Genomic DNA, 16,633 nt, shown 5'->3' on the forward strand with positions numbered 1-16,633 from the left:
ATTTGTTCAAACGCAGACGAATTTACAGTATGTGTAGCCTTACCCTAAAATAATTTATAGGAAACACAACTTTTTTTCCTTTTAGCATTTTTGCTGTCATTGTGAAGAAAACAATCCCAAATGAGGGCATTCAAACAAAACATGACTCATTTAAGAGCAAGAATAATTTACAGAGACCTCTGGTCACAGCAACTCCAAATTACCAATATAAAATTACACGAATGGTCTGCAAAGCCAGAAGCTTCTGTTCATGAGACTGACATTTGTGATTTGTGCCACACATCCAACATGTTAAGGGAAATACTCCAAAAATGAAATTATAAAAATAGGAAGTAAATTTACAAATCAAATAGGTGATCTATCTAATACTTCATATCTATCTTCATGCAGACACGGATTTGCCAGGGGAATTTTCTTGCTTTAAACAGACATATGTATATTTAAATGGTATAATCAGGCGAGTCAAAGACATGGTAAAGAGTTTTGACCACTTCGAAATATTAACTATTTAAATAACAAGCTCTTTTTTAACCTAGTGTTGGAGATGGCGTCTTTTGATGACATGGTGTGCTGTACATATCTTGGATATGCTGACAATAATATTCTGCACCTTTATGTGCCTCTGATTTTCCCATGGAGACACATGTAGAAAAAAATGTGGCATGCAGCAAAGCATGTTGTATCAGACAATATTCTCCCCTAGAAGCAATGCTGTGAATACTGATGCAAACAGAAGTGCACTGAGAAATGACATGAACTGCTATAAATGTTCGTACTGCTGACCGGATTTGCAGTCCGTGTACCTTCTATATTGTAAATGAGGCCAAAGTCTTAATATTCTATTTAGCAATTCTGGAGTTATCTTGGTCTAACAGAGGCTTGCAAGGCAGTTATTAAATTGCCCGTAGGGGTTTTCAGTAAGCATTCCAGGGACCATGACTAGTATAAAAATTATGTTTAAAAAGAATTGGAGTAGACCAGTCCTGCCCCAGTGCCACCTTTCCCCCATATGTACTGCCTGTGTAAGCGGTAATGTAGTTCTGTCAGTGTACCCATAAAACAGGAGCCTCAGGATGAACAGTGCTATAGAGACGCTCTTAAAGTACTGCAATACAAATTGTGGGAGGACATATTAACACGTGAACTTATACGGTAACATGAAGGCAGAACTAAAACAGTACCTTTAAAATAAAAAGCTAGAATTAATTATTTCTCAGGTCATCCATTAATCTCCAGGATTAATACATGTATGTAAAGGATTTATTGGCTAGAAGTATTTTAATATTCATAATAGTCCTTGTAAGAAATAAAATAATAGGAGATTTCTATAGTGAAATGGCAGCTATATTTAAAGAACAGTGATAAGGTATAAATGAAGAATTGTAGTTGGGGCTCTATATGTTTTTTGCGTTTCTCCCCTTTTCTCTCCCTATCTTTTTTTCAAGCTTATAAAACAAAATCTCACATCTAAATATAGAGAAAGGGATCTAATCTTTGTAGTATTTTTCCACATCATATTCCTGCATGCTAGTGAGGGTGCCAAAAGCTAAAAGTGTTTTGAAGATACAGCTAGTGTAAAATAATACAGCCAATTAACTATAAAAGCCGGTTAAAAGATAGCTGGACTAAGATGATAAAAAAGAAGAGAAAGCAAGAAAGTGTTGTGTCTTGGAATTGTGTGAGGATTCTCGAGCTGGACAATAGCGCATTTACCCACCCTTTTCAGATGTTGTAAAAAAACAAATGATATAGGAGAATAATACCATGTGTAGACATGATGCAGAGCTGAAGACACTGTAACACACTTAAATGTTGTAAACTCTGCTCAATAGGAATTTAGCTTGACATTGTAGTCTGTGACATGAAAGTATTTGACTTGGCATAGTAAAAAAAAACATTTTTTTTACACAAAAGAAGTCTGTTTATTGTAAGAAGCAACAAATTATATGCATGCTAAAGAGGCCCTTGCTAAGAAAGTGAATAGAACAATAGTTTACGAACATTCATTTGCCCTACATTCCTAAAAATTAAAACAAGGGTGACACAAATAATACGAGGAACTATGACGTCAGACTTTTAGCATAATTTTGTTTTGTATGTGTATGGGGGTGCGGAGACTTATGGCGTTGCTTTTACAGCTGTGAATTAGGGAGAATACTGACAATGAGCCCCAGGGGATAGAAAGCGCGAATATATTCCGCATAACTATACAGAAAAAGTCATCTCATTAGTACCAGTCCTTTGGGGTCTCATGATGTTCCTATCTTAGGGCCTGATTTGGGCCGTGAAAACGAGTGCCGATCAATGAGACAGCTCATCAAGCGGCTCGTTTGCTCCTTTCACAAGGAGCTATGATCGTTAATGTATGGGGACGAATGAACGTTACTACCATTGTTTGTCCCCATACTTTTCCATCATGTTGGCAGCACATCTCCCTGTTTACACAGGGAGATGTGCTGGCGACTACCGCCCATTTTATTTATTGGTTGTATAAATGAGCAGATCAGATGATGTACAAGCATTTGCTTGTTCATAGACTGATCATTGCTCTGTTTACACAGGGCAATGCTCGGGAACGAGAATTCATATGAACACTAGTTTACATGATCAGTGGCCGTGTAAAAGGGCCTTTAGGCGCATGAACTATAACCAATTTTGTAGTATGTTTTTGGAGGAAGAAAACCAGACCCTACAGAAAGTTCAGAGGGGAAACCATCAAAACTTCCTGCCCATGTTTATCTGGTAGGATGCAAACATTTATCTGCTCAACACTATAACATAAGTTGTGTGTTATACATATGAAGCAGAAATGTAATTATCATTCAACTGTTTCTTTTATGTACAGTGATGAATAAATGAGTAAAGATATTTCTGTAGATGTACCTGCAATTTTATGGAAAACGAAAGATAACTAAACATGCTATCAAATTAGGTAATGCTAAGTGACAAACCCCGCTCTGCTACATTTATGTATTCTGCACATTATTAGTTCAGCACCTTTACTTGCATTTCACATATTCATTGTAATGTAGATTTGCTATTTGATGTCTGTCTAAATTTGCTCAACAAAATTATGAATCTATAAATATAGCATACAGATATTATTTTGCTAGGTAGCAAGCCTATCATTTTATACATAGACAAGGACATAGTGTTATTATAGGTTCCTAGGAAACCTACATTAGACAAGACTGATTTGGAATATTTTTGCATATCATAATACACATTTACCATACAATCATTATCTCAGATCAATGAGTATATCAGTGAAAAACAATAGTTGGAAACTAGGGTGTGGAAATTCAAATTTAAAGTTAGTGACATGTCAGAAGTTTTGATCAGAAGGGGTCCGAGCACGGAGACCCCCACCGATCGCTAAAACAAAGAGGCAGAACTGCTCGGTTGAGAACACAGCCTCTTTGTTCCTGATCGGCTTTTTTCGGAAAGCTGAGAAATTTGTGTACGGGCTCAATGGCAATGCCAAATCTATGAGCCCGTACACCAACTGCTTGGCTTTCCGAGAAAAGCTGATCAGAAACGAAGAGGCTCCGCGCTCACCCGAACTCTTCTGCAGCTTCATTTTAGCGATTGGTGGGGGTCTCTGTGCTTGGACCCCCACCGATTAAAACTTCTAACATCACCATGACATGTCAGATGTCTTTTTTGAAAGTTTAGTTACCCTTTAAAGTAAAAAAACAAAACCTCTCCAAATAAAAATGAATAATACAATCTTAAAGGTTAACTAAACTTTTGAAATGTCATAGTGATATGTCAGAAGTTTTGATCGGTGGGGGGTCCGTGCACTGAGACTCCCACCAAATCTCTAAAATGAAGCGGCAGAGGCGCTCGGGTTAGCACTGTGCCAATTAGTTTCTGATCGGCTTTTTCAAAAATACATAATGATGCAATATCTCTGTGTACGCCACAGCAACCCATTCAGATTTTTTCCTACACAGACCAACTCTCGAACTGGAGCAGTGTAGGAACTGCAAAATAGCCACATTCACTTGAAAGAGGCTCTGTTGCAAAACCGGAGCCTGGTTTGGGACGGTTCCTAAATATATCTGGAAGGACTATTCTTGGGATCTATGGAGTTCCAGCCATCGGAGTCAAAGAGTGATGTAATATCCTAGAGATATGCAAATATTAAGTATGGTAGGAAAACCTTGTTAAGCTATTAAGTTCTCAGTTAGAAAATAGAACAATTAGGGCTGGTTCACACACAATGGAATTGTTGCAGAAAATTTCTGCCGCAATTCTGTTAAAAAATGCAGACATTCCGCTGTGGAAAAAACAAACCATTTCCTGCGGTTTTTACGGCAGAAAATGGTGCGTATTCTGCTGCATTTTTCACAATGTTAGGAGATGGAGACATCTCCTCTGGAAAACGCAGCAATTCTGGCCATGTTCCGCAGCAAAAGTTGACATGCTGCGGTCTGAAAAATACGCACCGCAGGTCAATTTCTGCTCGGAATTTTTACGTAGCAATTTCTGCTCGGAATTGTTAACTCTCATCCACTATGCTGCTACTTTATTCTGCTGCTTTTTTTCCGTCTAAATTCCAACCGGAAAAAACGCGGCAATTCTGCAGCGTGTGGAGAAGCCCTTAGAAAAATATTGTTTGTGCTGTGTAGAATCCATGTCCCAACTCAAATGTTGTATCTGAACCCCGCTCGGATGGGGAGGTACCTGAAACGCTGACAAAAGATACCTTTGCATCTGCTGGTCTTCGTCATATCAAACCACAATAGTCCTGATCAGACATAGTTCTTAAAAGGATTTCAAATGTCAGAATGGTGGGCATGGACATTAAGTAGGATCAGGAATTAGCATTACTGCCAAGCAGAACTGGGTTAAAGCACCTGTACCCTTCAACACACGAGGTAAAAAAAAGCTTCAAAATGGCCCTTCCAAGTATATACATGGTACGGAAATTAGATTATAATTCTTACTAGTGCATAAACCAACCTACTTCTACGTTACGATGCTCTAAAGTTTAGATTATGGTAAGGAAATACTGCAAACATGAAAATGTGCTTATACTTATACAGAAATGTTCAAACAATAACATTAAAATTGTGAACGACGTTAGAAATAAACCATAAATGTATACATTTTAAAATTCTTAATTAGTTTTTGAGATACTCACAACAACCAATGTTGTTGCACAAACAGATGCCCACATAGACAAACATACTATATACTTGACTTGAATATCTAGAGGTCTATTCTACAGACAGGCATATTGGCATATTGGGGAAAATGTGCACACAATTATGAGGGGAAAAAACAAACAAATCAGAGATAATGGTGAATAGTACGGTGGCAGAGGGACAAAACTACAGTGACTATTACATGAGGTATGCCAAGCCTGGGTGTTCAGGTGCAGGAGTGACAATGCTGCCCCTACTGCTTACCTGCTGGCTGTTGAATGAAGCAGGAAGGAAACAAAATCATTGACACAGTTCAATGAAAATGGTTAATTCTAACAAAGAAAACTAAGAAAGCTAATTTTACAATGAAAGATTCATCTAAATATAAGTGAGGGAGGTCTGATTTAGAGAAGGTTACGGAAAAGACAACACTATGAATTGAAACTAAAATTGATGCAAATACAGTATGACATGACGTCCTGATCCTTGAATTTCTGCTGGCAGACAAAAATTATTAAGACTGAGATTTAACATTTTAAAGAGTAGAAACAAATCTTTGAATGGGCTACTGTTATGTAGTCAATTATGCATTACAGAAAATATATGTAACATACCAATACATGATTTATATATATATATATATATATATATATATATATATACACACACACACACATACACGTGTCTCCATACCATGCCCCATGTGTAAGATTAGTAGGCTTACCTTACATAGAGAGAAATCGGTACTACAGTATTTAGAATGATAACGTAAGACCAGAACGTGAGAAATCCTGAGAAAACAGCGCTGTCCACCAGCTCATCCCAGTGAAGGTAGACTCTAAAACGGGTGCCTACATAATGCTCCCAAATGGAGTTTCCAACAGCTAGAATGATCCCCATGAATATGAGGAAGCCAAATATCTGGAATACAGGCATGAAAATGATCATAGATCTGCACAGATACAATCTTCCAAACATAATGAAAAAAAGAAGATTCTAAATAATGCACAGATGCATTAGAAAAAAAACGGTTTTACCCATGCCATTGTGCATTAACCTACCCATAAAACTAGAGTATTCATTAGCCGATCAATGCTTGTTCTTTTAAACTTTGTTTTCCCACTGTTCTGCATTAATTTAGTATCTGGGCCTGTGAAAGCAAAGAAGTATGGTCAGAGTCATCATTAGGGCACCGTAAATAGGATGTATTGTATGGGTAACTTTGCCATAAATGCCACTATTATGTGTAATGAATAATGTATTTGTTCACAAACATGTTCAATGTAATAAAAAAAAAATCTGATTAGGTTTCAAACATGCATCATAAAGTCATAGAGCAAAAAATAATGCTGAATAAACAGTAAACAGGAGTATATCAGTCTGTTATTGGGCTGTAGCACAAATACAAAATGGACAATACAATTCATGTCAAATCTTGTCATCTGCAGATTTTAGAAGCTAACATATAAGTAAACTTTCAACAATATTTCCACCAACACCAATATTGCTGTTTATTATCTATCCTGTGAATAAATCTTAATCTTGGGAAATAACCTTTAAAGACATCAGCAGCACTGGCTATGACCTTGACAAAAAGAAGATAGAGGAACTCCTACTCAGATTCTAACATTCTGTATAGGACTCTCCAAAATAAAGAGTAGGGAAAACAAGGTAGAAATGTAATGATATCATCAAAAGATTAAACTTGATGGACTTTTAAGCTTTTATACCTGCAAAGATGACCATCCCAAAGCACCATTCGGTATTTCTCAGAACACATCCTCTCAAAAGCATCTTGCTATTATTCAGAGAATACTTGCAGTCTTTCCAAATTAGTGTTCCATTAAACTTGTCGAGCTTGTTGTTTGGGGGTTCACAAAGGATCTCCCCTAAAGAAAACAAAAAACAACTTGTGAATACTCACTTGTTTAGCTGGTAATTCAATTGTGCTTTTAACCACCGTTTTCTGTTCTCATCCCTAAGTTTTGTAGGCTTACTTACTTTCCAAAGAACAGCCATAAATTCTTATTAATGGAAGTAAACAAGAAAGTATTGAATAAGTTGCCTGACTTACGTGCTAAAATCTGCAAATCTGCAAAGAGTCCTATGCACAATATAAGCATTCAACATATCAAGCACAACACAAGCGAATTCTGGCAAATAACTGTTGTTCTAATGACAATTATACTATGAATATTTTGAGATTTTGAGACCATTTAATACGAGCTGTTAACGCTTATCAGGAGCCCTTCTGTGTCATACATGGAATATATATAAGAACTGGAGACAAGTACGTCCATAGGCACAGGCACATTACTAATCGTCATTTCTAAGCGATCTGTCCTATCTACCCTCCCAAGCCGGCAATTAATCGATCAGAAATTATCCCTCAATGGTAAAGTAAGAGCAACATCCCTATTTCATATAGTTCAATCCCCAAGGTAAGTAGGCATGAAACAGGACTGAGCGCTCTGATGAATACAGGACAGGGTTAAGATGTTGGAAGCCCACGAACTATAAGGCTAGGTTCTCATGTTTCGTTTTTAAACTGTTGGACAGAAAAATGCATCTAAAAAACACATGCATTATTTTAATTACCCATGCGTTTAACAAAGTGATTCAGCTGTAATCTGGTTTTATATTTACTAGTTATAGTCTTACAGCTGAAACACTTGTAAAACGCATGGGTAATTAAAAAATGCATGCCGTTTCTAGATGCATTTTTTCTCCCCAACAGTTCAAAAAGACAACATAAACGCAACATGTGAACCCAGCATTAGGCTTCATGCACACAACCGTGCATGTGCGGCCGCATACTATCCGCTATTGCGCATAGTTTAGAACTCATGCTACCCTATGGTTCAATGCACATGACCGTGGTTTCCACGGTCTGTGCATTCCCCGGAGCCCAGGCTTATTGGTCATTGCACATCTTGTGTGTGCACAGTCCGTGATTGTTGACAGCTCGCGGATGACACTCTGCGGCCCATCTGTGCCGTAATCATGGACTGTGCACACCTCTACGGTCGTGTGCATATGGCCTTAGAGTATCTATCTTAAAAATTCCTCCTCAGGCAAGTGTTGGACATGGAGAGCAACAACTACTGACCATATGTGACAAATACTACTAGGTACAGTGCCCAATCGCACAACTTCATAAAGTGAGAATATTTCCAATATTCTGCTAACACCTTTAATATTGTCATCAAAATGAAAATGATAGATCAGCACTTCAAGGCAACACTATTCCAAGGAGAAACAAAAGCATGGGACAAGTTTATGTGATTTTAGGTAATGCTCAAAAATACAAAACCATAACAAGACGTTGTTTATATTTTTAACCGCTTCAGGACTGAGCCTGTTTTGGCCTTCAGGACGAAGACGATTTTTCAAAATCGGACAAGTGTCACTTTATGTGGTAGTAACTTGCGAATACTTTTACCTATCCAAGTGATGCTGAGACTTTTTTTTCTCGTGACAAATTGTACTTTATGTTAGTGAAAAAATTTGGTCGATAAATTCAATATTTATTCGTAAAAAACACCAAGATTTGGAGAAAATTTGCAAAAATTAAAATTTTTCTAAATTTAAATGTATCTGCTTGTAAAACAGATAGTAATACCACACGAGATAGTTACTAGTTTACATTTCCCATATGTCTACTTTATGTTTGCATCATTTTTTGAACATTATTTTATTTTTCTAGGACGTTACAAGGCTTAAAACTTTAGCAGCAATTTCTCAGATTTTCAAGAAAATTTCAAAAGGCTATTTTTTCAGGGATCAGTTCAGTTCCTAAGTGGCTTTGAGGGCCTTATATATTAGAAAGTCCCCATAAATCACCCCATTTTGAAAACTGCATCCCCCAAAGTATTCAAAACAGCATTCAGAAAGTGTTTGAACCCTTTAGGCGTTTCACAGGAATTAAAGCAAAGTAGAGGTGAAATTTACAAATTTCCTTTTTTTTTTTTTTACAAAATTAATTTGTAATCAATTTGTTTCTATACCACAGAAAGTTTTACCCGAGAAATGTAACTCATTATTTATTGCCCAGATTCTGCAGTTTTTAAAAATATCCCACATATGACCCTAGTGCGCTAATTTACTGAAATACAGGCCTCAGAACCAAAGGAGCACCTAGTGGATTTTGGGGCCTCCTTTTTTTTTTTAGAATATATTTTAGGTACCATGTCAGGTTTGAAGAGGTCTTGTGGGGCCAAAACAAAAGACCTGCAAAAGTGACCTTATTTTGGAAACTACACCCCTAAGGGAATTTATTTAGGGGTATAGTTAGCATTTTGAACCCACAGTGTTTTTGCTAAATTTATTTGAATTAGTATGTGAAGATGAAAATCTACTTTTTTTTCTGAAAAAACGTAGAAAATTTTAATTTCAAGGTTAAGAGAAAAAACACCCCAACATATGTAAAGCATTTCTTCCGATTATAGCAATACCCCATATGTGGTAATAAACTGTTGTTTGGACCCACAGCAGGACTCAGAAGGGAAGGAGCACCATTTTTGGGTTTTGAAATTCTGATTTTGCTGGAATCATTTTCAGTGCCGTGTCGCGTTTGCAATGCACTGGAGGGAACAAAATAGTGGAAACCCCCGAAAAGTGACCCCATAAAGGAATTTTTGTAGGGATAAAGATAGCGTTTTGACCCCACAGTTGTTTTGCTGAATTCATTGGAATTATTCTGTAAAGGTAAAAATCGACTTTTTTTCTGAAAAAAGGTAGCCATTTTTAATTTTTACAAGGAATCAAGGAGAAAAAGCACCCCAACATTTGTAAAACAATTTCTCCCGATTATGGAAATATGCCATATGTGGTAATAAACTTCCGGACTGAACCATTTTTTTATTGTCCTTTTTATTGAGAGACGAGCGGTCGTTTTTATTGGTACCATTTTTTGGTACATACAACTTTTTGAGAACTTTTTATTAAATTTTTTGGTAGAGCCAAGGCGACCAAAAAACAGCGATTTTGGCATTTTAAATTCTTTATTTTTCACGTGAGACACTCCATACATCATCCCCACACTACGACATGCTATGTCATGGTGCGCGAAGGGGTTAATATGCAGCGGATGGTGCAGAATGAAAATTTAAATTTTCCACTGATATGCCATTGTAGTGCACTACATGTTATGTCCAGTTTGTGCCACTGAAGACAAATACCTCATAAAATATTAACTGGGTTCTCCCGGGTATGGCGATGCCATATCAGTGGACGTAAACTGCTGTTTGGCCACGCTGTAGGGCTCAGAAGGGAGGGAGCGGCATTTGGCACGCAGATTTAGCTTGTTAGTTCTGTTTGGCGTTTGACTGGTATTTCAGTTTATAATGTGGGGGCATATGTAGTCTGCACAGAGAACATCAGGGCATAATAAGAGGGTATAATAATGGGGTAAATAAATAATAATCCGCTGATGTGTAGCTGGTGTCGCACTGATAAATGGCGCCCAATCTTATCCGCTTTTGGAACACTCTGCACATTTTGCATCGCCATATTCTGAGAACCAGAACTTTTTTATTTTTTCTCCACCGGAGCGGTGTGAGCGTTTATTCTTTGCGGGACAATCTGTAGTTTTCATTGGTACCATTTTGGGGTACATGCAAATTTTTAGATCTCTTTTTATTCCATTTTTTAGCAAGCAAGGTGACCAAAAACCATCAATTCTGACAATGTTTTTTTTTATTTTTTTTATGGCATTCACCCTGGGCTATAAATGACCATTTTACTTTATTCTGCGGGTCGATACGATTACGGCGATACCATATGTATATAATTTATGTTTTGCAGCGTTTGTGCAATAAAATCACTTATTTATAAAAATAAATTATTTTTTGTGTCACCATATTCTGAGAGCGATAACTTTTTTATTTTTCAGTCAAAAAAGCTGTGTAAGGGCTTGTTTTTTTCGGGACGGGTTGTAGTTTGTATTGGTACCATTTTGGCATATATGCGACTTTTTGATCACTTTTTATTTTATATTTTGGGAGGGGTGGTGACCAAAAAATTGTGATTCTGGCATTGTTTTTAGTTTATTTTTTTGGCGGTGTTCACCGTGCGGGAAAAATAATATTACAGTTTTATAGTTTGGGTCGTTACGAACGCGGTGATACCAAACATGTATACTTTTTTGTGTTCATTTTTTTCCTATAATAAAATATAGGAAAAAAAGCATTTTTTGTTTATGTCGCTTTTATTTTTACACTTTTTAAAAACATTTTTATTATCTTTTTTTTACTTGTCCCACTAGGGGACACTTAGACTTGCAGCTCTGATCGCTGCTGGAATACATTACACTACCTCCGTAGTGTAATGTGTTCTAACTGTCATTGTGACGTGACAGTCACACTGACAGGAAGCTCCGGAGGACCGGACGCAGGCTGCTCCTCTGAGGCTTCCGTACATGGCAGCCCGGAGGCCATTGTCTGGCCTCTGGTTGCCATAATAAGGATCGCCAGCCCCCGCAAATGCATGTTGGGGGCTGCCGATATGCTCTAAACCTCTTCTATATGGCGATCGCAATCGACCACCGCATCGAAGGGGTCAATTGCCGATTCCAGCGGCGACAGGCCGCTGATCGGCAACGGGGAGAGCAGGGCAGACACCCTGCACAGTTAACCGCCGCTGCAGTGTAGCGCCGCGCGACGGTTAACTGTTAAAGCGCGGGAGTAACTGCACGCCCAGGTGCGCGAAGTTACTGCTCACCAAGATGCGGGAAGGGGTTAATCAAAGTGACTTAATATGCTCCAAGGGTGTCATAGTTTTGTTCTGACTCCAACTAGTAAGAGCGATATTCTGTAGGATGAGATTGTTTATGTCAGAAGGCAGCTACGCTTCATAACCCAAGCCAAACCAAAAATGTCAGACATCACCATAATGCAACTATTCTCAGTCATCAAGTAGAAACTGGTTCAAATAAAGGTATGATAGGCTGAACAACCAGAGGTAAATATATTGACACACAATAATTGATTCTAAGGGCTTTCCAGGCTACTAAAGGGCCGAGAAATATAACTAATACACTGAGATGGAATGTCCATTCTTGTACTATGCAAGATAGTGTCAATGGAAATGGATAAATCACAGCCCAAATTTTGCACTGTATAATTTCTTAATACAACTAGAGGGATCTAATTGAACTCAATAATAGCACAGTATGCAGTAAGTTCCCCCTTATGGCGCCAGCAGACAGCCAGCATGTTTACACCTAGGTCTAAGGAGGGGATTTGGAGCACTATATCCGAAAAAAATGGAGCTCCGACCACTATAAAAATATATAAATAAACTAATCAGCACAAAATTTTGGACCTAAAAGATGATGATAACAGATAGATAAAAATTTGTGATGGTCCTTGAGGCAGTCAAATATGCATCTACCCCGATAGGCCAAGTAGTACACAGAAATAAATTTTGACCATCCAGTCTTTAGTTGAAGCTAATAGAATATGACTATTTGAACTGCATAATAGTTGAATTACATTAGATTCAGTATCGATAAAAATATAAAGAAGGAAAAAACATCCATAGAAGTGGAAGACAAGCATAAACTCATTCCCATGTGGCTTCAAATTTAATGACTGAAAACAATTTTTTAATCCTGTTTTAGCAGATTTCTTTTGACCTTTATTTTATTTACTTTATTTAAGCTTTGGACCGAATATTTTCCAAGCTCGCACAAGGAATGATGATGCATTTGAAATGGTGCAGGAATTTGACAAGCTCTAAATTTCACAATGCCCGGATTTCAAATTCAGATAAATCGTCAAGAATGCAATGTATTTTTTTTTTTTTGTTAAACGTCCACTTGTCACATGCTTTTCTTACCAGATTTACATTTATTCTAGGGAAAGATTTAAATATAGATTGCGTGAAATTCAAAAGAAAACATACATGGAAAAAGAAGCCTTGGAAATTCATAGCTCTAACTTTTGCAAAGACCTGAACGAGACCTCTACATGCAATATTAATTAAAATTCCACAAGTTTTTTTATATTTAAAAATGTATGTTTCCTTTAATTTACTTGAATTTTTTTTTTTGGGTGAAAAGTCACGGGACGAAAACACCTAAAAGAGTAACTGTACTTTCCAAAAACTTTTGATATGTCATGGAGACATATCAGAAGTTTTGACTGGTTTGGGTCCGAGTGCCAAGACTCCCAAAGTCGCTTAAAAAAAAGGTGCAGAAGTAATCAGCTTCGGCTGTTATTGGCGCGCCTTGTTAGGCTGAAGACAGCTCACAAAGAAAGTCTATGAGTCTGTCTTCAGCCTCACAGGGAGCGCTGATCACAATCGAAGGTGCAAGATGCTCTTTTACGTATAAAAAGTTTTCGTAAAGTACGGTTACTCTTTAAAGCGTAACTATACATTCAGAAGAATCTTGATATGTCATAGCGACAAATCAGAAGTTTTGATCGCTGGGGGTACGGATGCCGAGACCCCCATCGTCGCTGAAACGAAGGGGCAGAAGAGCTCAGCAACTTCGACTGTGATTGACTCACCCTGTCAGTCTGAAGAAGGCTCACATAGAACGTCTAGGCACCTGTCTTCAGCCTAAGGAGGAGAACCGATCACAGCAGATGGTGCATAGCCCTCGGATGAGCGCTTTTGCCCCTTCGTTTAGCAACGGTGGGGGTTTCAGCATGCGGACCCCCATTGATCAAAACTTTTAATATGTCTCTACGATATATTAACAATTTTGTGTAAGTACAGAAAGTACTTACTCTTTAAGAAAATGATTGGGTGTAGAATTAAAGAAGATATAACCAACAAAAGTAACGTTTGGTTCATACATAGCATATTTGTTGCTTTACACAATCCTATTCACATGAAGCAGAAAACTGAAGCAAACTTTAAAATTCATAAAAGGTATGTCCACACATGGCAGATTCTTTGCAGAGATACATACGAAAATCTGTAAAGATCACACTTACATGTTACATATAAATATATGGAATTCAAGTTTAGTCACAGAAATTCCTCCAACGCATCTGCTGCGTGTGAACAAATCATTACATGTCACATCCATTGCAAGATTTTGCAGCAGACTTTGTCTTAAACGTAACTTTGCTGCATGTAAAACATTTGGGGGAATTTATCATGCACCCTACACCAGTTTTCTGGAATAAAAAAATTGTTTTTTTTGCATTTTTACGCCGCCTCTGCTAAAAGTGGGTGAGGCTGACCGCAGCATGAAAATTCACTATAAATTAAGCCAGAAACTGGCATAAATGATAGTGGAAATCTACTCCAGCTCCAAGCAGTAGATTTCTCTTTCCGGAGCAGGGACAACCAGAGATGCAGCTAATTTATTAAGAGACAGACGGCTCTGAATAAATTAGGCACATTTTACCCCAGTGCTCTTTATATTAAAGGCTTTGTAAATCTTGGTCAGTCAGTGTGATTAGTGCAACTGTATAAACAGTTTTTATTTAAAATTATTTTTACATTTTGAGATACAGCTACTCTGTATTCTCTATACAGAGCAGCTGTATCTTTCGCTATGACCTGAATCTGCCAGTCCCGTAGACCTGATGGCTTCAATGTCAGAGGATCCTGCGAGTCTCTGACACAAAGGATCCACCTGTAAACTATCCCATCTAAGTTCATAACTTAGATGTGATCCATTACATGTGGATCCTGCGTGTCAGAGACACACAGGACCCGCTTTCACTGAACCCGTCAGTCCCACGGACCTGACGGAAGCAGGATTTAGCAAACGATACAGCTGCTCTGTATAGAGAATACAGAGTAGCTGTATCTCAAAAAGTAATTTTTTTTTTAATAAAACCTAAATCACACTCACTAACATTCTAAAAAAATAAATACAAAAAATGCCATTCAAAGGTTTACATAGCATTTAGGACTGGCATAAGAAATGTCAGTCTTAATTAATTCGCCCCCATGGATTTTTCCACAAATCTGCAGGCTTGCTCTACACCTGGTTACTTCTCTTTCCGCAGAGGAGAAGTTAGAAAAAGAACTCTGGAAACAAACTGCAACACACTACTAGCCAAGTGACTGGGGACAACACATTATTGTACTAAATAAATACATTTGAGAGTTCCAATATCAGCGGTCTATGTCATCTCATAATAGAAACCGTTCATTTCCTTTTTGCAGTACTTGGATATAAAAAAGTACCCAGATGTGGCAGTGGAAGTGTCTGGCAGCACCAAAGTACAAACAGACTCTCAATTGTCTAAGGTCTGATACAATATATTAAACAATTAAGAAGGCCCAGTAGCATATTTTATTTTTTTGCAACTTTTTTGAAAAATTTGGTTTTCACGCTAAGGTTTTGCAGTGTTTTTATCTAACATGATATTTAACCTACGTTATTACTGTTTGGTTTAGTACGGGGACATTGAAGGAGCAACGTTTGTTGTGTAGAGTAGCTAAAATGGCCGGGTCCAGAATTGGTTTTGATGTTTGTGCGCTGTCAGACATATTTGAGAAAAGATGGCTATGTACGGTAAATGAAATCTTGAAGGATCAGTTACACCCAACACACGGTCTGTTTAAATAGTTGCCTTCGGGTAGGAAAAATAGGGTGATTAGTGCACGTTCATGTACGTATAGAAAAACTTCAGTGTGTCTTTTAAATATGTAAGCAACAAACAGAGTATTATAGCTGCACTGTAGCGAGAACCAAATCAATGGCGGGTGCTATCCTATTTTTACCGGATCACTAAAATCTTCAATATCTCCAAGAAAAAAAGCAGCACTCCAGAAATGTAGAAAAATATACTTATTTAATTACCCAAGTACAAGCAACGCTTTACCTTCCCACTGAAGGCATTATCAAGTTTGATAATGCCTTCACTGGGAAGGTAAAACGTTGCTTGTACTTGAGTGATTAAATAAGTATATTTTTCTACATTTCTGGAATGCTGCCTTTTTTCTTTTAAATATATATGATAAAGTGTTGTGCATGCGCTAATCCTATAGTGTCTTACAATTTTAAATTTGAGGATTGCCGTCTATGGAATTTTTATACTTGGCAATAAAGTTTTATTCTATTCTATTCTAAAGGAATAAAGTCATAATGAAAGAGTTGAGTTCTAAGTGGTCTGATGGTATCAAAACACCCAAATATTTATTATGATGTGTTTGCCGCTGAATAGAAAAGGATGAATGGAGAGAGGTCACCAACGCCTGAGGGAGGGTGACATTAAGGGCCTGTTCACATCACCGTTCGCTTTCCGTTTCGGGGTTCCGTCGGGTGAACCCCGCAACGGAAAGTGAAAGTAAAATCACAGCTATTGACACCGCTATTGATTCCGTCGTAAAACCGGAAACCTGCCGGAATGGTGACGAACGGAAACCATTAGCGATGTTTCCGTTACCATTGCTATCAATGGTGACTGAAACGGAAGCTGTGGTTTCACTTTCACTTTCCGTTGCGGGGGTTCACCCGACGGAAACCTCAGACGGAACCCCGGAACGGAAAGCGAACGGTGATGTGA

At 37.8% G+C, this 16,633-nt stretch overlaps 1 protein-coding gene across 3 annotated transcripts in view; it reads right to left on the bottom strand.

The window, feature by feature from the left end:
- ATP8B4 (ATPase phospholipid transporting 8B4 (putative)) overlaps positions 1 to 16,633 on the bottom strand; it is a 257,001-nt gene that overhangs the window by 72,748 nt on the left and 167,620 nt on the right. For all 3 annotated transcript variants that reach the window (XM_075858039.1, XM_075858037.1, XM_075858038.1), the window contains exons 11-13: positions 6,884 to 7,042; positions 6,215 to 6,303; positions 5,878 to 6,074 (exon numbers count right to left, since the gene is read on the bottom strand). In XM_075858039.1, the coding sequence (XP_075714154.1) occupies positions 5,878 to 6,074; positions 6,215 to 6,303; positions 6,884 to 7,042 (445 nt within the window). The remainder of the gene's footprint in view (positions 1 to 5,877; positions 6,075 to 6,214; positions 6,304 to 6,883; positions 7,043 to 16,633) is intronic.

The sequence above is a fragment of the Rhinoderma darwinii genome, chromosome 3 (genome assembly GCF_050947455.1).
Source record: "Rhinoderma darwinii isolate aRhiDar2 chromosome 3, aRhiDar2.hap1, whole genome shotgun sequence".
NCBI lineage: Eukaryota > Metazoa > Chordata > Amphibia > Anura > Rhinodermatidae > Rhinoderma > Rhinoderma darwinii.